The sequence below is a fragment of the Cynocephalus volans genome, chromosome 12, assembly GCF_027409185.1.
Source record: "Cynocephalus volans isolate mCynVol1 chromosome 12, mCynVol1.pri, whole genome shotgun sequence".
In the NCBI taxonomy this organism is placed as follows: Eukaryota; Metazoa; Chordata; class Mammalia; order Dermoptera; family Cynocephalidae; genus Cynocephalus; species Cynocephalus volans.
The window spans coordinates 88,520,887-88,544,587 of NC_084471.1; the positions used below are offsets into that span (position 1 = coordinate 88,520,887).

At 38.5% G+C, this 23,701-nt stretch overlaps 1 protein-coding gene across 1 annotated transcript in view; it reads right to left on the reverse strand.

Annotated features, from left to right (window-relative positions):
* IRAG2 (inositol 1,4,5-triphosphate receptor associated 2) overlaps window positions 1-23,701 on the reverse strand; it is a 98,110-nt gene that overhangs the window by 58,132 nt on the left and 16,277 nt on the right. The window contains exons 5-16 of the mRNA XM_063076129.1: window positions 23,596-23,674; window positions 22,864-23,022; window positions 19,761-19,878; window positions 17,639-17,689; window positions 14,554-14,631; window positions 10,546-10,602; window positions 9,193-9,252; window positions 9,038-9,102; window positions 7,811-7,910; window positions 5,720-5,854; window positions 4,869-4,970; window positions 3,737-3,900 (exon numbers count right to left, since the gene is read on the reverse strand). Of these exons, the coding sequence (XP_062932199.1) occupies window positions 3,737-3,900; window positions 4,869-4,970; window positions 5,720-5,854; window positions 7,811-7,910; window positions 9,038-9,102; window positions 9,193-9,252; window positions 10,546-10,602; window positions 14,554-14,631; window positions 17,639-17,689; window positions 19,761-19,878; window positions 22,864-23,022; window positions 23,596-23,674 (1,168 nt within the window). The remainder of the gene's footprint in view (window positions 1-3,736; window positions 3,901-4,868; window positions 4,971-5,719; window positions 5,855-7,810; window positions 7,911-9,037; window positions 9,103-9,192; window positions 9,253-10,545; window positions 10,603-14,553; window positions 14,632-17,638; window positions 17,690-19,760; window positions 19,879-22,863; window positions 23,023-23,595; window positions 23,675-23,701) is intronic.

Below are 23,701 nucleotides of genomic sequence, written 5' to 3' on the forward strand. Positions count from 1 at the left end.
GGAAAAGCTGGGATCTGGGATTTTTCACCTGCTTGCTTTGTATGGAATAGGAGGTAGGGGCTCTGGCAAGTGCATACATGCTAGTTCAACTGTTTTCTTTGGTTTCTGTGGTCCCCAGGCATCTTGAGTGTGCCAAGTCCCATCAGTTCTCTGAGGTGAGACAGAAGAGTTGGAATGTTGGACGTGTGGTATAACTCTTTTCTGCTCCAGGGAGAAGCTAGGATCTGGGAGTTTCCTTCTGATCATATGGCACTGTGCTGAGCTTAGTGATGGTGAGGGTATCGAATTTTCCTACCAGCCTTGATGTGGCTGGTTTCATGCTCATGCAGGGTGCAGTAGTCTCTTAAGTAATTTCTAGATTTCTCATTAAGGGTATTTGTCCATGTATTGTCGTTGAATTAGTGTGTCCTTGGGGAGAAGGAGGGTCATGGCCTCTTATTCTACAATCTTGCTGATGTCACCTCCTATGTTTTAAGACATCAGTTTTATCTACTTTTCTCTTTTCCAGGAATAGCCTAAGCTCTCAAGTGTCCATTATTTTCAAAGAGAAAGCAAAAGGACTTTAATATCCATCAGAAATCAATATTTGATAATACTAAAACTTTCACTTATATGCATTTTCACCTGCAAGACAATAATTTTAATGGACTTTAGGAATAAGTCTAGAAATAGCTTTTTAAAAAATTAGATGGTACCATCTGTTAAAGATATTCAACAGATGTTAAATCTTTGATGATATTTCTCCCATAGAAGTTTTCATTATCATGTTAAGAGGTATATATATTAGCTTTGGGTGTGTGTTTTTAAAGCCAACAACTCTCCTTGCTAACATGTCCTAATGCTAAATCTTGACTTTTATTCCAACCCCTGCCGAGTCTGTATCACTCCCAGACTTTGCCATGTAAGTGGCACACTATTTACCTAGTTTTCAGACCCAAAACCTCTAAGTCAAAGATGACTCCTCTTTTCTTATATTTCCCACATCAAATCTACTAGCACATCAGATCTGATTTACCCTCAAAATGCAGTTTGAATCTAATCATTTCTTACCACGTTCAGAACTATTGCCAGGACCTATACTATACCCCTGATCAGGACTACTGCAATAGCTACTAACTCTGTGGCATTTTGACCATGACCTAGTAAATATTTTATATTTCAATTTAGTACACACACATATGTGCAACTAAAACAAAAGCTGTACTAAACACTACTTACTCTTACTATATGTACTCTGATATTTTATCTTTTATTTATTTAAAAAAAACACAGGTCACAATCCAGCAAATTGATATCAGGATCTTTAAATGGTGATCGCTTGTTGAAAAAACTCTTCTTCGTGGTCTCACTGCTTTCACTCTTGCCCTCTACAGACAATTCTCCACCTTGGCAGATCTTTCGAAGCACAGATCATACCACTTCTCTGCTCATAACCCTGTGATGGATTCCCACCACACCCAGAATAAAATGCTAACTCCTAAACATGGACTGCAAGGCTATGTGCAACCTGTTTCCAATCTCTCTGGCCCCATCTCCTACCACTGCTTAACACTTACTGCACTCCAGCCATGCTGGCTTCTTGCTGCTGTTCAAACATACCAAGCTCATGACAACCTCAGAGCCTTTGCACCAGCTACTTTCTCTGCCTAGAACACTTCCCAGATCGTCACGTGGCTCACTCCCTCACTTCTGTCAGCTCTCCACTCATCACTCCTCAGACAGGCCTCTCCTGGCCATTCTTTCTAAAAGTAGGTCCTCCTGCCCCTGTCATGCCCTGTCTTCTTATTCTGCTTTGATTTTCTCCATATCATTGACTACTCCCTAACATTGTATTATATAATTATAGGTTTATTTGTTCACTATTTGTGTCCCTTACCAGATGTTAGTTTCACAGAGGCACAGATTTCTCTCTCTTTCCTACAGTTCTCTAGCATCTAGGGGAGGGAAAAAGCCTAACAAAGAACAGACACTCTGATGAATGTTGTTCGAACCACACTTGCTCTTCTCACTGAGCCCTCCAAAAGCAGTTTTTTCCTTTACTGCCTCTCCTTGACCCACACGATCCTTTCCACTTCTCAGCCCTGGAGCCTGTCTTGCCACGGAATGGAAGCCCCCTCTTCCTCAAACAGCTTCTGAAACTTTGCCTTTAAACACACCTCCTACCTCATCTAAACATTGAATTCTCTCCACAAAATACTCCTTTTTTCCTTTTACCACACAGAATCATGAATCCACCCACCTTCTTATTCATAGTTAAAATCTGTAGTCAAATCATTTTGTGTGTAGCCTCTATATGGTTTTGTCTGTTTTAAATTATTTCCAGAAGGCAGGGGCTAAAGCATTCTTCTGTTGGTTAAGGAGAATTTTGCCCAATGCTAGGTTCCCAGAATAAATATAAAAAATAAATTTTTAATAAGTATTGTATCATTTTAACAAGTCGATGGTGGGAGATTAGTAGTTGATAGAGCATAGGCTTTGAAGTCAGATATATCAAGATCTGAATCCTGCTTATTACTTAATCCCAGCTGGGTAAGTTTGGGCAAGTTACTGAACCTTTCTGGAGATAAATATATACCCAATTCTGAGCACTACATCTGACACAGTAACCACTAGACAAATGAAATCTATTATTTAACTGGGCTGCTGGTGTGTCTGGTAGGGTAATACAGAAGATTCACACACTCAGAGATGCTCCTAGAGCAGGCCTCTCTCAAAATAGTTCTTTGGTGCTAAGTAGAATTTCGACGCTCACTTTTGAGGAGATGGAATCTGTGTACAGAAGCTGCGCATCCATTAACCCACACCTTTTACCACTACGAGGAAGTCTGGGCTCCACACTTCTTAGGGAAAGCAGAAGTTCATTCTCTTGATACTTCCTTCTGGTATTAACCTCTCTCTGGTATCTAGTTTCCTTATATTTGGGGAAATAAGATAGTTTCTTCTGGCCATTTTGTCTAAGCTTACCTTAGTCTCTAACTACATTTCTTTTTTTACTTTGTTTTCAAGTTCAGTATTTACGCCTGTTCATTTATTTATTCAAAAAACATTTCTTAAATGAGTGCTAAATATGGTACTAGCAGCTATATAAATAGTGGTCAACAAAAGATATAACTGCTATCCTTGTTTAGTATGTGGTTTACAGGGCACAAAAATTTCAAGAATTTCCCCATCATCATAAGAATTGAGGTTAGAGGAAGGATAAGATGGCAAGTTATTCTACATTTATTATCCTCTATTCCCTATGACTTCATTTAACCGAAATTTAGGTGACTATGCCCAATGGTGCACTGTATACTGAAGTGGGACATACAGCCCAGTGGGATAGGAGTCAACAGGCCTGGCTTCAAGTTCTAGAGCTTCCATTAATAACTCTCAGGCCTTGATCAGCTCACTTTATCTCTTTATGCCTCAGTCCTCTGTAAAATTATGAGATTACTAAAGGATCTTCAAGGCTCCTTTTGGCTAAAAGAATTCTATATTCCATAATTCCAATTCCTTCTCTAGGGAAAAATAACTCATTACACTGCTTTCCACAGATTTCAAAGTTCACTATTTGCAATTTTGAACTTAAGTCAATTTCACAATTCAGAATTGTCAAGCAGAATGTCTTCTCTGAAAAAGTGTCATATGAAATCAACAAATACAACTTATAAAAAGTAAATTGAATGTCGTGGCACAATCATAAGCATGTCGTGTATATAAAATCATGAGTTTCTTATTTAAAAATGATCATCACCTGGAAAGAAGTTCTTCTCTGAAACAAAAATATTCCAGCCTAAATCTCTTCAAAATCTCTATTAATTTGACAAACTCTTTATCAAGAGATTCTTTGTGGTTTTCCAAGCTGTTCAGCATTATTATGAAAAGATTGAGCTTCTCTTCCATGATATGTTTGAATTCCTATATAAAAAAAAAGTCAACAAAATAAACTCCCGTTCTCCAATGTTAAGTATAAACAAATGACAGAGGCAACAGAAAATGCTGTGAACGTTGCCATCTCAATAACACTCACTGCTATTAGACCCCCAAATTATAATTGGACAGATTCCAATCCTCATTGCCCAGATATTGATTACTCTATTGGTTGATTATATCAATTTAACAAGTATGTATTAACTACCTATCGTGTGCCTAAAACTGAGTTTCATTTTTTCTTAAGTGGGTTCCTAAGCATTTCTTCAGTCATCACATTGCTTTAGAACAGGATGGGACAAGGCAATGCAATAAAAATCAGTATTTGTTAATTATTATATACAAAAGCAACTTTTAAAAAAATTAGATTGGCAAAGGGGTTGAGATTAGCATTTCAGAGTTTACTTCTTTCTCTAGCTTGATTTACGGGGCTGATGGATGCTAGGAAGCAGTCTGGCAGTCAAGAAGTAGAGATTACAGGTGATGGATTAAAGAGATTTCTTCTTATATGCTTCCCTTCTAACAAAGCTGGAAATAGCTACATACGACATTCCTGTTTTCAAATTTTCTGCTACTTTCTGAGATAATAAAACCATCAGCGTCTCAAGAATAAGATTCTTTTATACAATCATCATTGTACCAAAGCTAGGGAATTTTTATAGGCCAAGGAAAACTCCAACCTTGGACTAGCCAGTTCTCATGACGATACAAATACATTTTTTCATAAAACTGTCATATTTATTCTGTCTCTCCATCACATCTCACATATCCCTCATGCTCACACATTTATCCTAACCCTCATGCTCATTCACACCCCCACATTCTCAACATTCATCAGACTAAGGAAGCAAAAGACTACAGTAAAATCTTAGAAATGGTACTGCATAAAATAAGTATTACCTGGCTTAACAAAATAGAAGAAAAACCAGGAAAATCACAAAATACAGAACACTTACAGTAAGCTTCTTCTCCCACTTTTCTTTCACAGTAACTTCTGGATTAGTTACCCACTGTAAGGAGCTATTAACGAGAGTTCGAATTTCAGAAACTTCTTTATGCTGAAAAAAAAAAAAAGAGTTCCACATCTTCAACTAGGAATTCAGGTAAAAAGGCATATGTTATTGTACAATAAGAATTAATTGGACCAAAGTTCTACTAGGTAGGTAATTCAAGAAAACAACAGAGTTCCTTCTCATCTAATACCCGCCCCCCCAAGTGACTTTCCTTTCTCCTATGGTATTGCCATGTGTACATGCTGTCGTCAGGTGCTCCCTACATGCTGAGAATATACAGATAGAATCATTTTCCAGAATAAAATCTACCCATTTTAATTCCCCTTTCAAATAGATGGAAACAGCATTTTCATTGATTTTTATCACTCATCATACTAAATGTGAGAGGGACTGGAAATACCCACATGCAGATGTTGGTCTCTGATTTCTCTAACCATCTAGAGTTTCCAGTGAAAAAATCAAAATGGAGAAAGAGATAATAGCCATTAGCAAGAAGGTAACTGTGCAATAGATACGTCTTCAGCCTTGTGCTACTAAGACTAACCCACAGGAAACAAAAAAAAAAAGCTCAAGAAATCCATATCTAGTCACCAATCTATTAGTCCCAATTGACTCACAGTTAGAAGATCAATTTTAGGAAGGTTAAGAAAAGTCTTGTCTTTTCATAGTAGGATTAATTGGGGTCTGAACAACACAGAGATATATTTGGACTCAGCAAACAGGCTCTATGTCAGTTATCTGCAGATATTCCCAGTCAAAATGAAACACCACTATCCATGTATGCCATGTAATACCAGCTTCCAAAGCACTGCTGTGAATTCCACGCCCTCTTGTTCAGGCTCTCTCAGTGACAGCAGCATTTCTTGGTCCATCATCATGTCCAGAGATGACAAGTTTGCTAAATTGCATTGCCATTCAGTTTCATTGTTCTGAAACAATAACCAAAACACCCACAACTCTGTTATCCTAATAAAGAACATTCGTTATTTTTATTTTATGAAAATGACACTCCGAGGTCAATGTAATTGTCATCATCAAATAGTTCTAAATAGCCTTGTGAAATCTTTCTACATCCTAAAAAAGCTGTTCACATTTTCTCTCTAGGAAGGTGTCAACTGAATGCACATTTATCCCATCATAAGGAAAACTCACTAATCCAATAGGTAACATTTACATGTGAGTGATATAAACTGCTATGGCTCTAATTTTAACATAAAAATAGGGGAAAGTAAAGAAATTCACAGGAGGAAAAACACACTCCTGGGGGACATGGTGCTCAATCAATCCCATTGAAAAGAGGTTGGTTTCTCTTGTCTCTCTCCCATTCATAGAAGATACTCTTAGATGATGTTTCACAAAGTACTTTCCCTATACTTTTGTCAAAGTCTCTGTCCCCTGTCATATTCAAGATATATGACAACACATTTAGCCACCTCCTTGCCGTCTGTTGAGAAGGACTCTTATTTCCCGATTTTAGTTAGTTAGGAGGCAAACTTCCTAACTCATTGGTGGGTAAATCTCAGAGTCAGAACTCTGCTGGCTGATAACCCTCTGTTTAGAAGCATAGAGCTTAAATGGGCTGGCATCTTGACACCATTATTATCTCAGAGGACAGAGGATAAAAGCACATTGCCATGGCAGATTTGCCACAGTTTCATTCAGTCTGGCAGTTTGGCTTAGTTTCAAAAACACAGTGAAATGATGAGTATTTGAAACAGAATGTCAGGAAAGCACAGCCCTCAGCAGAATGTCCAGGGCTGCCCGAGATGGCTTCAGATGAAGGCAGCATATGTCGTCCCTGCATCCTTGGCAGGAGCAACTCAAACAGCATTTGCCCTAACGACTTTCTTCCTCTCCTTTCAAGGTCATGTCGCAGCTGTCAACAGGAGGACATTCTGACATATCCATCATCCACAGACAGGGAGAGACCGAAGTGGTGAAGAAAGCAGTCTGCTAAATAAAGCAGTTCCTAACATAACAAGCACAAAATTGGAAAACAGAAAGGAGTAAAAACATAGCGTAAGGGATCCCATGTTTTTATCCCCAAGAAGGCTTTTGAGTGTTTCCTCCCATGTTGTAAAGAATTAAGTCTACCAGACAGATTTTTTTTAAAAAAAATTTTGCCATTTTAAAATTAACCAAAACACACATAAAAATGCTAATTTCTGTTCATAACGTAATAATCAATGTCGTTACGTTGGGTTGGTACAACGTCCTAAAGCAAAGAAATTCAGTGCTTTTTCTGGGCATCATTATTTTCGGTAAATACATTTACTTTGGGGGTTTTAGAAAATACTAAAAAATAGCTCATGGATCTCCACGATTACCTTTAGGACCCCAGGGTCAGAGGTCAGTGCAGGTAGTCTGTCCTGAAAAGATCAAGAAGATAAAGATTTTTAATTATTTTTATTGGAACGTAACTGTGGGATTGTACATATCTGTGGGACATGGCATTGAATATCAATACCTGTGTGTAATATGTGATGCTTAAATCAGGATAATTAGTATATTCAGAATTACACAATGCAATCATTTTTTTGTGGGCCTTTACCAATTTCTTACTAACACTCCCCCTCCCAGTGGTCTCAGTTTTGTTCTCTCCTTTTGAAAGAACATAAAGATTTGTGAAGTCCCAATTAACTGATACGCATTTCCACAAACCCATGTTTGAGCCTTGCACTAGCTTTGGGCTAACCTTTCCCTCAAGCTAAGAGATTTTAGACTTGGATTCTAGAAACTACCGACAGATTTCTTCAAAATGTCTCAGGTGGTTTTCAACGAGCTACGGACCCTCACTTAATGGTAAGCTATCACATGAGGTGGTAGGTTTTTTTTTGTTTTTTTGTTTTGTTTTTACAGCTTTCCATCTGGTAATAATTACCTACCTCTGCAGACTGAGCAAGAGTGAGCTCATAATGTAAAGATTTTTCTCCTTCAGAGATGATACCCTTATGCTCTTCACTGACATTCAGCTGGATCCCATTTCTTGAAAAAAACAAGAACAGCCGTTCAGTCTAGTTATGTGTGTCTCCAACATTATGTCTGAAGTCATCACTATCAGGTTCATTTATTGCTGACCAGTTAGCACCCATGCGTGCCAAGGATTGTATAAGGTGCTTGGGAACACAGAGAGAAGCAAGCAAGCCCCTCCAGGAGCTGTACAAATGAGCCACTCTAGGAGATCACAAACAACTAGGACACACACAAAAAAAAAAAAAAAAAATTGAAGGCAACAGTTAAAAATAAGAAAATTACACTAGAAATCTAGATTTCTGGCTCTTCTTCCAAAATCAGCAGATATGGCCACACTGGGTCCACACAGTCTTGATGCAACAAATAGCTGGAGTAAGCAGAGTAGCCCCCTCTGTATTTATACGGATAATGCACTTTTCTCCTTTTCCAGCCACATGACGTAGGTGTGTGCACTTATTTTTGGCATCTGAATGGCTCCTGTGGATCTTGGACTAGCATTCAGAATCATTCAGAAACAAATGATTGTAATATGGGATGATGTGTGTTAGGAAACAAGAAAGAACGTGCCACACTTGCATTCAAAAGGATTACTTAATCTCAAGGCAAGGGAGGGTCAGCACAATGGACTGAACATTTGTCCCCCCCACCAAAAGAAGTTCTTATGTTGAAATCCTAACCCCAATATGATAATATTAGGAGGTGGGGCCTGTGGGAGGTCATGACAGTAGAGCCCTCCTGGGTGGGATTAGTATCCTTATAAAAAGACACCAGAGATTTAGCTAGCTCTCTTTCTTCCATGTGAAGATACAAGAAGTCTGTAATCCTGGGAGAGGGCCCTCACCAGAACCCACCCCTGATCCTGGACTTCCAGTCTTCAGCCCTGTGAGAAATAAACATTTGTTGTTGAAACCACCAGTCTATGGTATTCTGTAACAGCAGCCCAAGCTGAGGAAGACAGTCAGGCAGAGTCATAGAAAACTCGTCAAGGAGTTCTCATGGACAAAAGTAGAGAAAATATCATGTATAAGGTACAGAAGAATAAAATGTGGCCATGCAAAGATCTGTAGACAGCTCGGCTGGCCAGTAGCGTAGGGTAGAGGCACAGGAGAGGAGGCCGGCAAGGGTTGCTCTGTACTTACACGATGAGCTCCTGCTGCAGGTGCTGTAACTCATGAGCCAGTTTATTTTTCTCCCCTCGTAAATTCTGGAATCACACACAACGTTAGGCTATACATATTACTCTTGTGGGTACGCTTGACTACACCACTTTGAAAGCTATGAGATTACGGCATACCTCTATAATGCTTCCATATTCTACAATGGTTGACTTAAGTTCTTCTATACTTAAATCCTTCTGAAAAGTAGGAGAGAGAACAGCAAGAAGTTAATGGGTCCACCAAATCATATTTATTAGACTATCAACATGAGCCACAGAAGAACTGTAAATGCCCAATTATGAGATCTTTTACCAATCTCCCTATGAAAACTGAACCAATTAGTACTCGTGATTAAAAACACACAAGAAGTGTGGGACAAAGCAGCTATATCTAACTGGTGTCAAGTTCTGTGTTTGGTCAAATGGAATCAAATCCTAAAAGTTGATTCTTAAGCCCAAATCAAAGTTATAATTATTATCATGATGAACTTAAGGAAAAAAAACCCAAAAACAAATCAGTCTTTACTTGCAAATGACCAGTGAATTATTAAGGCATCCAATTTTATCAAGTTCAAATGATACCTCTGTTAAAATCCTTATTTTATACTACAAGACCAGAAAGTCCAGGTAGTGAGTGCCTGATCTATCATTTTACCCCATGACTGGCATGGTGCCTGGCACACGGGAGGTGCTCAGTGAATAGCTAATGAATGCTGGGCACCAGTGCAGAAGGTGGAAAGGCCAGAGCTGTGGAAGACCTGAGCAGCCACCACTAATACAATATTATTACACAGTGACATAGAACACCCCAATGAAGAGAGAAAGTTAGTACAGTATTCAGTACTTCAGTCAAAGCCACAGGCTATACATATCTCCTTTGAAAACTTCATAATGTGCAGGAAAAGGAAAAGCGTGGCAAATATTGCTCCTTCTCTACTTCCCTGTCTTGGACTGTGGAAGTTTATTAACTTAGGCTATGTTCCTCCTGGGTCTCTTAAAGTCACTGTAACCAGCATCTCTGTAGCCAGCATCCCTTAGTACCAGACAGGCTGCGATCACAGACTATAAGCATAAATAGAATGATATCTATGTAGGTATCAACCCATCAACCAGTCAAATTAGGTGGCAAATAATTTGGAGATATTTTCTTCTTCTTTCCTAAAATGAATGACTGCATACTCATTTGTGTCGTTATAAATGAAAACTGCATCACAGTGTCTAGCCAGTGACTAGTAGGTTCTCACACTAACATTTGCTACATATATAACCACCACCAGAACTTTGGGGAGATATGTTCAAACTTATCTCAGACGGAGAAGCAGCCAGTGTTCTTCACTCAGAACATTTCTGAGAAGTGCTATAAAGGAAAGTCTCATGACGTAATAGAATCAGATCTTAACAGGGGTGCAGTGACACCAGTGACCACCTCCTTTATGACCCGGAGAGAGCTAGCCAATCCCACAGGCCTTCACGAGAAGGAACAGTACTAACCTTCTGCAAACTTGCATCTTTAATAAGCAAAGTGTTCTCATATGTGTGTAATTGCATCTGAAAAGAAAGAAATTTAGGAAAGGCTGTTGGGACATTCCTTTGTAAAAGGACAGTGCCATAAAATCATTCCAGTAATGGAGATGTGTTTCTGAAGCACCTTTAACGTGCGCATGTTCTTGACTTTACAGAACACTTTTACATCCAGCCCCACAATAACCCTAGAGGCAGGGATCACTGCCCTGACTTTACCAGTGAGGAAACGAGCTCAGCACTACTCAGAGACTTGCCCAATGTCACACGCAGTCAATGACAGCTGAGACTAGGATGTGAGTGTACAGATCCAGACAAGTGCCCTTCGCACTATTCCACATTGTTGTAATAAGAGAACAAACAGAGTAGTCACATTTTTGGTGAAAATGAATATCTAGGTAGGACACGAATATAGATCCCATGAGGACACACAGAAGACTCTCTCTCTTTTTAAAGGCAGTTTAAAAATGTTCAAGATTTCTTTTAGCAAAGTGAATATTAAGGATATATCAGTGTTTTCAAAGCAAAAGCAACCTTGTAGGCATACGCTTCTAAGTATCATAGATTTGATAAACATGTATATTGACTAAACTGAGAATGTGGAAAAATAATTAGCATAGTCAGAAGCAGAATCATCACAATAATCATATACATCAGATATCTCTCTATATTTTTATTTTTTTTTTATTTTTTTATTTTTTTATTTTTTTATTTTTTATTTTATTTTATTTTATTTTTAAATTTTATTTTGTCGATATACATTGTAGCTGATTAATGCTCCCCATCACCAAAACCTCCCTCCCTTCTCCCTCCCCCCCTCCCCCCCAACCATGTCCTTTCTGTTTGTTTGTTGTATCAACTTCAAATAATTGTGGTTGTTATAACTTCTTCCCCCCCCCCCCCGGTTTGTGTGTGTATGTGTGTATGTGTGTGTGTGAATTTATATATTAATTTTTAGCTCCCTCCAATAAGTGAGAACATGTGGTATTTCTCTTTCTGTGCCTGACTTGTTTCACTTAATATAATTCTCTCGAGGTCCATCCATGTTGTTGCAAATGGCAATATTTCATTCGTTTTTATAGCTGAGTAGTATTCCATTGTGTATTTTTAAAGGTACCTCACATCATCAGTTTCCAACAAGCTTGTAGATAGAGCAGGTAGAACTATCACACCCACTTAGCAGATGAGAAAACTGAGACAAAGTTTGCCTGAGGTTATAAAGCTTTTAAGTAGGGAAGATGGGATCGTGCCTTATGGTTCTGTTTTTTTGTTGTTGTTTGTTTGTTTTTCTGGCAACTGGCCGGTTCAGGGATCTGAATCCATGACCTTGGTGTTACAAAGCTGCGCTCTAACCAACTAAGCAAACTGGCCAGCCTCTAGGCTCTTTTCACTAGTTTATCACAGATGTGTTTTCCAAAGACAGCCATTCCTAGTATAGACTTGATTTTAATGTCTAAATTATAACTGCTGTAATATATGTATATACACACATGAAATTCTGGTTTATGCTAGGAAACCTAACAATTCCACATATATGCATAAAGTTTAAACACATTATTTCAGACATATACAACAAAATATTGCTCAAATAAACCATTAGAGATGACAATAAGGATGACACAAATTTGTTAATTTAGTCATAGTTGTCTTTTGTTTCCTGATAAGAATGTATGGCAGATAATGAAAATATGTACCAAATACAGACTTTTTTAGATACAATATAGACAAAGAACATTTTGTAAGAATGTTCCTTAGTTTAATCAACGATAGATTTTTTTTCCTATCTCTCCTCATTTTCAGCATTAAGAAGATACAATATCTGAAATCTTTCCTGACTTAGGGATTTACAAAATCAGGTATTAAATTAGAAATCACCATTAAAAGATAAATAATAAGAGTTTGCAAGGATATAGAGAAATTTGAACCCTCATACACTCCTGGTGGCATGTAAAATGGTGAGCTACTTTGGAAAACAATCTGGAAGTTCCCCATAAGGTTAAACATAGGATCATCATATGACCCAGTAATTCCACTCCTAGGTATATACCCAAGAGAAATTAAAACATGTACACATAAAAGCTTGTATACAAATGTTCACGGGAGCATATTATTCATAATAGCCCCAAAATGGCAAGCCCAAAATGTGGTATATCTATACAATGGAATATTTTTCTGCACTAAAAAGAAATGAAGTACTCCAGCCCAGGCACACCACCAGCACCTTGGGGCCGGCCTGGGAACTGGAGGCTTGGATCTGGGGACCGGACCCCACTCCCACTTCCAGACAAACTGCACCAGTGCCTCAGGGCCAGCCTGGGGACCTGAAGCATGGAGAAGGGGACTGGACCCCCCCCTCCCACAACCAGGCACACCATGTCAGCACCTTGGGGCTTGCCCAGGGACCCAAGGCAAGGAGAAGGGGACTGGACCCCCCTCCCACAACCAGGCACACCACACCAGCACCTTGGGGCCCACCCAGAGACCCAGGGTATGGAGTCGGTGACTGGACCTCTCTCCCTCAACCAGGCACAACATGCCAGGAACTCGGAGCCCACTCAGGGACCTGGGGCATGTAGAAGGGGAATGGTCCTCACTCCCACAACCAGGCACACTGCGCCAGTGATTCCGGGCCCACCCAGGGACCCAGGGCATGGAGAAGGGGACCGGACCTCTCTCCCACAACCAGGCACACCATGCCAGCAACTCGGAGCCCACCCAGGGACCCGGGGCAAGGAGAAGGGGAATGGACCCCCCTCCCACAACCAGGCACACCATGCCAGTACCTTGGACCCCACCCAGGGACCTAGGGCATGGAGAAGGGGACAGGACCTCTCTCCCACAACCAGGCACATGGCGCCAGCGCCTTGGGGCCTGCCCAGGCATCAGAGGCATGGAAAAGGGGACCAAACACACCCCACAACCAGGCATACCGCCATTGCCAAGGAGCATGCCCAAAACAGCACCTCCATGTGGGTGGCCCACCACAGACACAACAATAACCATGGCTGCTGCAAAAGCAGCTAGACACCACAACTGCCACACAGATGGTTCACCAACCACTGGAGTGCATTCACACAAGAAGTGTCACCAGCAGAGACAAAGAAAAGAAGAGGATGTCTCTTTCCACAAAACCCATTTCAGAATGACAGAAGAAGCATCTGCTCTATGATAATATTGGGGGATCTGGTCACATCTCTCAGCATTGGACAGATCATCTAGGCAACAAGTTAACAGAGTAACGATTATTCTTTCAGAAGGAGAGAAGAAACCTAGGGCAATTAGAGGGGGGAGGGAATGGGGGAAGGGGAGAGGTTGGACAAGGGGCATAAAGATTAATTATGATTTGTAACAATACATATGCTAGAAATATTGATTAATCAACATATCTCAATGTTCAACTCCCAAAATATGTATAATCGATTTTGATTCAATAAATAAAATAAATTTTTTAAAAAAAGAAAAATGAAGTACTGATAAATACTATAACATGGGTTAACCTTGAAAATATTATGCTAAATGAAAGAAACCAGTCACAAAATACCACATGTGATATGATTCCATTTATACAAAATGTCCAGAATAGACAAATCTATAGAAACAGAAAATAGATTAGTGGTTGCCTAGGGCTGAGGGTAGGAAGGAGTTGTTTACCTGTCAAAGGGTTTTCTTTTAGGGTGATGAAAATGTCTGAAACTTGATTTTGGTGATGGTAGTACAACTCCACGAATATACTAATAAACACTGATTTATATAGTTTAAGTGGGTGAATTTTATGGCATGTGAATTATGTATCACAGTAAAGATGTTAGCAGAAGAAAAAGAAAAAGAAACCGCCTTGCATATATTTCAGACATACTGAGGAGCACAGATTTCAGAATTTATAACTAAAGGTTATTTTGTCAATGAATCTTATACATCTGTACAGAATAATAATAGTTTGACAGAAGAATGTACTTTACCAGTATGGGAAGTGCTTACTTGGTGCTCTGTCTCCGTTCTAGACAATTCCTCAATCTTCTTCTCCAGTCTATCTATATCCATAATGCTCTTAATATTCTAATGCAAAAGAAGATAGTATTCTTAGATTTAGCACCAAGAAAAATATCTTAAAATATCACAATCAAAGTCTCTTTTAGGAAGTGCAGTTTTCATTAACACTGTAATCCATTTTAAACTAAGGGACAAAACTTTAGTCTTTGTTCAGAAATAACATGATCCTTTTAACATGACCACCCAGGAATACTTTCAGTAGCACCTTCTGATCTCCTCTTCCACCTCAGACACTCACTCCCATCGTCATGCCTCAAACGTGTCATTACCAGTCACTGTGACTCCCCAATTATCTTAATTACAAGCGTCTCACTCTTCAACCACCACCTCCTGTCTTTCTAGATTACTTCATTTAATACCAACAAACCTTCAATCCCCCTGGAACCTTCAATCCATCGATCCTACCACCTTTTCATTATCCTTCAACCTTCCCATAAATTCAGTCACCTCTTTACTCAGCTTGAATTCTTCCATGGTCAGTCATTATAATCACTCCATCCCACAGGCTCGATTCCTTTGTCTATACCTGCTTCTTGGTATTTACTTAAGTTAACCTGCCACCCGCTCCATGTCAGCACTCTTTCAGATAAATATGGCCAAAGAAAGAATGAACCAACAGGTCACATGTTAAATTCATGACCTTTAATCTCATATTGTACAATCCTAGTATATTCACACCGCCATTTGCCTAAATCAAGGGTTGGCAAACTATGTCCACCCTCCCAACCCAATCCAAGGCCAAAGCTAGCTGGCCACCTGTTTTGTAAAAAAAGTTTTATTAGAGCATAGCTGTGCCCATTTGTTTACACAGTGTCTATGAATGCCTGCACACAACAAAAGGCAGAGGCGAGTAGTTGTGACAAACGCCTTTTGGCGAGCAAAGCTTAAAAATATTTACCATCAGTTCCTGTACTAAAAAGTTGTCCAACCCCCAGGCCTATCTCGCCCCTCCTCTTTCCTTGAATTTCCAATACCTCGTCCAACATTCTCACCCTCAGCTGATGACTTTGCTTTATTTCACTGAGACACTAGAAACAATCATATTCCCTGAACATAAAATAAATATCTTTAGATATATCACAAAGCAGTTCCTGATCTGAACGTCTGTCCACCTCCACTCTTCACTGCTTCAGTCCAGCCCCCATCAGCTTTTGTCTGGAACATTTCAAGGGCCTCCTAATTGATCTTCCTGCTTTTTCCCTTTCCCCACTAAACCCGGCAGCCAGAGTCATCTTGTTGAAGCAGAAATTAGATCCTATTACTCCTCTATTTGAAACCCTCTGGTGGCTCCCATCTCACTCAGTGTAAAAAAACAAAAACAAAAACAAAGAAAAGACGGGGTGCTTCCAATGCCTAAACAAGACCGAGGGTGTCTGGCTCCCTGCTGCTCTCTGCCTGCAGCTCCTGCTACTTGTCCACTCTGCTCCAGACACACTGGCTTCGCTATTTCTCAAAAACAGCAAGCAAGCTGCAGCTTCAAGCTTTGATCTTGCTCTTTCCTCCCTGGAATGCTTTTTCACAGATAAACCTCCTTTCCAGTTTCTAATCAAAGGACAAACATCATAGTCCTGCTTTTCCTAACCACCTAGTTTTTTTGTTTTGTTTTGTTTTAAAAGATGACCAATAAGGGGATCTTAACCTTTGACTTGGTGTTGTCAGCACCAAGCTCACCCAGTGCGCTAACCAGCTATCCCTATAGGGATCCGAACCCGTGGCCTTGGTGTTATCAGCACCACACTCTCCCAAGTGAGCCATGGGCCGGCCCTAACCACCTAATTTAAATTGCACTCTCCTCCCCCTCAATTCTGTTGTTGGCTTTTTCCCATAGCACTAATTACCATCTTACATACTAGTTCCACATGGGCTAGCTTTCTTAAGTTTGTATACTCAGCACTTAGAATGGCACCTGCACACAGAGGTCTCCGGTGAATATGAGTTAGAAGAATGAATGAATGAACATAAATCACTACCCAAACCACTGTTACCCATTGCAGTGCATCAGATTTTACTGTGTGAAGGAATCTAAGCTAGCAGTGACATTTATATGCATTTTCTAATGTAAATCAGTAATTGCAATGCCATCTCATGATGAAAGCTTTTAAATCTAAATTCTAAACCAGTTTGATACAATTCTTTAAGGTTTGTCACTCATTTAAATACAAGTAGAAAAATAGCTTACATTAGGAGTTTAATTGTAAAGCACTAGTTTCACAAAAACTTGGCCTTGCAGCTGTAACAAGTCTGAATCTAATGTAGGCTTTCTTTCCAATCTTTGATTGTTGCTTTCCAATTCACTATGACCTTTTTTTTTAGTATCCACTTGGCCCACATTTTGGGTAACTCTCCAGACTATTCAGCACAGCTTAATAAATACTTCTGATAGCCTTATATAAAACCAAAACTAAAATCTTATTATAATACTTGATGTTCAAAAGGTATATATTGGGAATTTTCCAAAACAGTAACTTACTAGTAGCTTTGATACCTGTTCTTCCAGTCTTTAATCTGTTTCTTAAAATATACTGCAAAAAAAATTTTTTTAGAGATTATACTAATATTTCCTAACATATGTAAGGTACATTATGGTTTAATCTCCATAACCGCTATATGAAATAGGTATTATTAGGCCAGAAAAGATAAATAGTTTTTCCAAGGTCATAGACTCAATACTTTTGCCACCTTGTTCAATGGAATAATAATGGAAAATTATTAGTGTCCTTGCTTTCCTTCTTAACTTGTATATTTTTTAGATGTGTTCATTTCATCTTAAATCTAAATTTCTTAAATCCTATTTCTTCCATGGATAATTGCAAAAGTAATAATTTGTTACCTCTGTCCAAATGTGAAAATCCTATCCACTCTTCTTCACTTGTTATTTGACAAATCAACAGGCTCTTTGGCCCATTAAGAGCCTGAATATTCATGTTATTTTTATTTAACCCACAATCATAACCCATGACTGTATGGATTTCCATATGTTTGTCTGTATCAGTGTTTAATGATTTTGACATACCTCTTCCTGTAGAATCCGAATTTTAAGAATCAGATCCCGGTTTTCTGTCTCCTGATTCATTCAGAGAAAAATAATTTAAAAGTATTTAAGAAGTTTATGAACATACCACATATTTGTCTCCAAGGCTATCAATATTCTTTGCCTTTACCAACTTTAAATGTGACATGCATCCATCACAAACAAGCCTAGTCTAAAAATACTTTGAATATGGGCTTGAAGTGTCTTGGGGATCTACGAAAAGTCACTCTTCTCCTTGACTCAGTGTAACTATGGTAGTTAGGAAAGGAAAGACAAAAAACAAAAAAGGAGCAACTTAGCTTCTTTTCTTATCACTTTATGGCCATCCATTAATGGCAAGTAGTTGCAAAAGCAGCTATTCTAATGGCACCTTAAAGCCAGAGAGTTCTAGCTTTCTGTTTGAAGCTGTGGATATTCTCAGATTCAATGCTACCACAAATATGAACATCAAAAACTATTTTATAATTAACAGCCTCAAATTCAGAACCATCAGAAGAAAAAAATAGTCCAGGACAGGATATGTGCCAAAATGTTAAGAGAAAATCTTATGGGTAGATTAAGGGAAGGATATTATGAAATTATATTTTTTCTTTGCATTTCCTTATTTCCATAAAGTGAACAGTTATTACCTTTATAATATAAAAATGAAAGAGAAAACATCTTGGGCTAGGATTTCATTGATACAAGAATAAAGGAACACATGCATACACGCACGCACATGCACACACACAGACACACCCCCACACACCCACTATGTACCTGGAATCAGAAGACTTGAGTTTGATTCTAGCGGTACCGTTTATTAAACCACTGATTGAGCAAAACATCTATGGACGACTTCTATTGCTCTATTAAATTTTTTTAAATTTACAAAGATACTGCAACTTCTATTTCTACCTCACAGAATTTCTATGCTTATCAATGAGATAAAATATTAAATATTCTTTTGAAATTATAAAACACTATGAAATGCAAATGAGGATTATATATCTAGGACACTGCACTTTTACCAATAGCAGTTAACATTACTGAACCCTAAGAGGAAAGAAAAGGATATTGAATGCTCTACATGTGTGAGCTCATTATCTCCCCCGGCCCTAGGATATGTAGTACTGTCATCTCCATTTTATCTAGGAGGACACTGAGGCTGAGGGTGGTTAATGGTTTGCCTAAAGGTATCCAGCCCTCGGAGCCAGGACTTGAACAGACGCAGTCTGGCTCCCAAGTGTGGTGGGCTCTTGGTCATTTCTCTACATTGCCTCCCTTTAGAAGCTCCTCAGTGGTTCCATACTGAGTCTTTCCTATAGTCACACAGGCTTTTGGAGTCACGAAAGATGTGATGCTCAATGAGTCTAGTTCCTATCCTTTACTGCTGAGGCAAGAACTAAGCTACACAAAGCTGTGTTGGTTGCAGAAGGTCACAAAGGACTGACAAAGGCCTGGAAACCGAGTGAGTCCCTATGACTTACAGACTCTAAAAACAGGTTTTCAACTGATATCTAAAAACAAATTAGTCTGCTGCCCCTCACTATAGCAAGAATATTGCTGAAATTGATCAGGATTTCGAAAATTATTAATGCTTGAGATAACAGTTTAACATTCTCAATATAAATTATCACATCTCTGGTGTTGGAATTAAAGCTTAGTCCAAATTACCTTTTGCTCTGAAATTACGAGCCTGTGCTTATTTAGTGAAGGAATGATTTATGGAGCTTCTCAGTAATCTGTAAGTACTGAGAGAACTGATTTTTCTTTTTCAAAAACCTGAGAAAAAGGTGAAAGTTTGACCAAGAATTTTTTTTTCAATTCAAGTGGTTTTTAGTATTGGATATTTATAAATTCACCTATCAATTTTAGGAAGCATTTCAGATTTTTTTCAAATCTTCACAAACCATTGGGAACATGACTGAGAAATCTGTGAGGAATTTTAATCTTGACTGAAAAGAAAAACACAATTGTTTAAATCCCACCTGCCTTTACTTTTCTAAGGTGTTTCCAAATCATTTACCGGCCTACTGACTTTTGATTTTTGCCCCCAAGTAAAGCCTCTTCTGTTTCAGTTACGTAAACTATATGCCAATTTCAAAGCACATGAACGACTTACCAATTGTTTATTCCGGGATGCAATTGTGGTCTTCTGCTCTTCTGAAGCATTCATACTAATTTTCAGTTCCTCCAGCTCTTCTTTTAACAGATTTGTTCTCGTAATAGACTGGTGGGCACTGTGGGGGTGCGGGGAGGAGGCAATGAGCAAAACCTCAAATGTAACTGTCAAACATACTAAATAAAGCCAAGGGTTATTTTTGGACCCCAACTTGAAAACCACTGAAGGCTTAAACCAGATGCCCACAACAGTAAAAATATACCCACGATCTTTCACACTCCTTGGAAAAGGAAGGAATTTGAGGGAAGTGTGTTGGGGAAAGGGAGAAGATTCCTGAAATGGAAGATCTGGAGGTTCCCTCTGAAATCCATTGTTGGCTGAATCATACAGCTGTTTCTTTTACTTTTTGTTTTGAATTACATCATTTTTTCTAAAAAAAACTTTCCTTTTACTAAAAAGATGTATTATTACTTAATGCAATTCCACAAATATTCATTGAATAATATCATGTTTCAGATGCTGTACCCTGCATGGGGTCTATAATGGTGGACAAGAGAGATGGGGTTCTTGCCATTATAGAGTTTACATACTAGGAAAGGAGATGACAACTAAACAAATAATTACCAGTGGTGTCTAAATGAGGTTATGTTAAAGCACTGGAAACAACCTAGATGTTCACCAACAAAAAACTGATTAATTATGGTAATCCGTATCATAGGATTACCTATTTGTATCTCCTACTAGATTTTAAACTGTTACCTGAGGAGTTCAAAGAAGGTACAATTTTTTCTTTACTAAAGAATTACATTGATTATGCAAGCTATAACAAGCTATAACTCTGTGCCAGGCATTATACTAGTCACTGAAAAAGACAAAATTGTACCCAATCATGAGAACTCTACCCTACCAGAGATTATAGTCTAGTAAACAGACCGTCATAATCGCAATGCAGCATGATAAGAACCAAGGTTGGAGTAAGTAAGTTCTGTGGGAGAGAGGACAGGCGCTCACTGAGGGTCTCTATACAAGCAGTTAGATATTATTGGAGCATAGAGCAGAAAGTGAGAAGCAGAGATAAAGCAGCAGAGACCATCAGGAAGGACTTTGAAGGAATTTGCATGTTATTTTGAATGCAACAGGGATTCATCAAATTGTTTAAAGCAGGGCCATAGCGTGGTCAGACTGGCATCTAGACAGAACATTCCTGCCAATGAGGGACCAGTTTTGGAAAAGGCAGGAAGACAATTCAAGAGGGTGCTTGTAGTGATCCAGGTGAAAGGTGATGCTGACCTGAACTAAGTGGCAGATACCTATACCTGGAAAGAAGTCAATCTATTTTAGAGATATAAAAGAGATGAAATTAACAGGACTGGCTATTTGATTTAAAAGTGAAGCTTATGGGAGAAAAAGAGACAAAGGTTTCTGGCTCGAAGGCACCTGAAGGAACGTATTGCTATTCTACAATAGATATTCTACTAAGCATTGGGGTAACCAGCATGAGTAAGACATAGTTTCTCTCATCAGTGAGGTCACAATTAATACAAAAGACAAATTATACTATGATGGGACAACTGCCCAGTATCAAAAAAAAATGTTGTGAGAGACCAAAGGAAACAGGCTCTTTCTGAAGGATTAGGGGAAAGAGAAAAGAGAATGAAGTATGGCTTAATTTTGTATACAATAGCATTCTGGCTGCCCACTCAGATTCCCCAGCATTTCTGTCCATTTTGTGAGTTACTCAATTCCTTTCTAATACATTTCTTGATATTTAGGTTAAACAGAGTCAGCTTCCAGTGCTTGCAACAAAAAACTCTAATTGGCACCTTCATCCGGAGCATAGGTTTTTAAAAAGAAACTTTGAATTATTATATTTCAATTAAATAATAACTAAGCCAAATTGTGGAATGGAGAAAACTTGAGATAAGGTTATATTTTTATTTTTTAAAATTTCATAGGATTGTTTTGAAGGTTGGTCTAGACCAGGTCAAAAATTGAGGATGGAAGTCCATGACTAGAATGCTTTATTGTCATTCCAAGTTAACATAAAACTTCCCTGTTCAGAATTTTAGCACCTACAACATCTATAAATGTAGACTTTGTGAAAACTTTGTTGCTTTTTTCCTGATGCTCAAGTATCTCCTCCTAACCTATGTCACCAGTGTTTGACACTTTATTTGGTATGTCTCTTAGGTCCTTTATCCCTTTTTATCTTAAGCTAAGGTCATAAGTTTTTATTCTTCTAGGTTGTAGGCAACTTGAGGGCACATTTTAAACCTGACTCATCCATGAATCTCTCATAGTAGGTAGCATGGGACTTTGCACAGAGTAAAAGTTCAACTGAACCACGTAGTTCTTTGGATAGATCCACACTTGGCCCACAAATATATTGGCCTTAGACTACAAGGAGAACATCATTGCTAGAAAAGAATCGACAAACAATTCTGGTGGAAAGTAAAATGACACAGCTCCTGTGGAAAATAGGCAATTCCTTGAAATGTAAACTATAGGTTACTACAGGACCCAGCAATTCCACTCCTAGGTATATACACAAGAGAACTGAAAACACGTACACACAAAATCTTGCACACAAATGTTCATAGCAGCTCTATAATAACCCAAAAGTGCAAATAACCCAAATGTCCATCATCTGAAGAATGGACAAACAAAATGTGGTATATCCCTACAACGGAATAAAAAGGAATGATATACTGGTTCACATTATAACATGGATGAACCTTGAAAACATTATGCTAAGTGAAAGAAGCTAGACACAAAAGGCCACATATTATGATTCCATGTATATGAAATGTTTAGTGTAGGCTAAGCCATAGAGACAGAATAATGGTTGCCAGGGGCTGAGGGAGGGGAGGAGGAAATACTGCTCCTGAAATGAGTGTGCAGTTTCTTTGTGGAGTGATGGAAATGGTCTGGAATTAGATAGTGGTGAAAATGTACAACCTTGCGAATACAGTAAAAAAACACTGAACTGTACACTTTACGAAGGTGAATTTTATGCTAAGTGAATTACATCTCAATTTTAAAAAGATGAAAAAGAAAGAAAGAACTGAAAGTTCCCAGCACACAGTGACCCACTGTGGCTCACCTTTTAATCTGAAGGCGCAATTCAGTGCAGTCTTCTGTTAAATGGTTGTTAGCCTCTTCCAAGGTTTCTAATGCTAACTTAAACTTACTGTTTTCCTCTTCCAATTTCTGCTTGTTGAAATATAGGTCTGCTACATATGTAATCAAATCAGGCACCTCCCTGCAGGTGAAAGAATGAATGAGAATATTCTTCAATATCTCCAATCTCTTCCTATCAAAATAAGGCATATAATTAAGCCCAAACAAGCTTAAATATTCGTGTGAGATTTTCTCCTTTAAGCTAATCCATTATCATAAATGTAGCTCATTTATACAATAAATACTTATTCAAAGATTTATTATAGTAACAAAGATTTTTTTCAAATAATCCCCAAAAGAGTTTAAGGTCAATATCATAACCCTATTTCAAATGGAACTTGTTTTCTATAGAAAACACATGAAGTCAATAAAGGAGAAGGGTTTCATGAGTGAGCAAATGATTTTGGATTACTAGTCTTACAAGAATTTGTGTTCCCAGTTCCTGGATCTAATGCAGATGGCATAAAATTGTAAAGAATTTAAAATCAATTATGTTAGTTCTACTGCAAAACAAACAAACAAAACAAAAAACAACAAAAAAAATAAACTGAGTGACTTTATCATAACTAAAATATGCAGATTTGTGAAATAAACAAGAAAAACGTATAAGGAAAGTCAAAGTACTTGAGAAAGCATTACAAGTAAGAATGCTTACAAGACACCCTTAGACATGTCTCCAGCCAAAGCCTCGAAGCTTCCCGATGCAGAATCTCTTATATCTGTGATCATCTTAACTGAAACACATACAAGAGAGTTTTGTC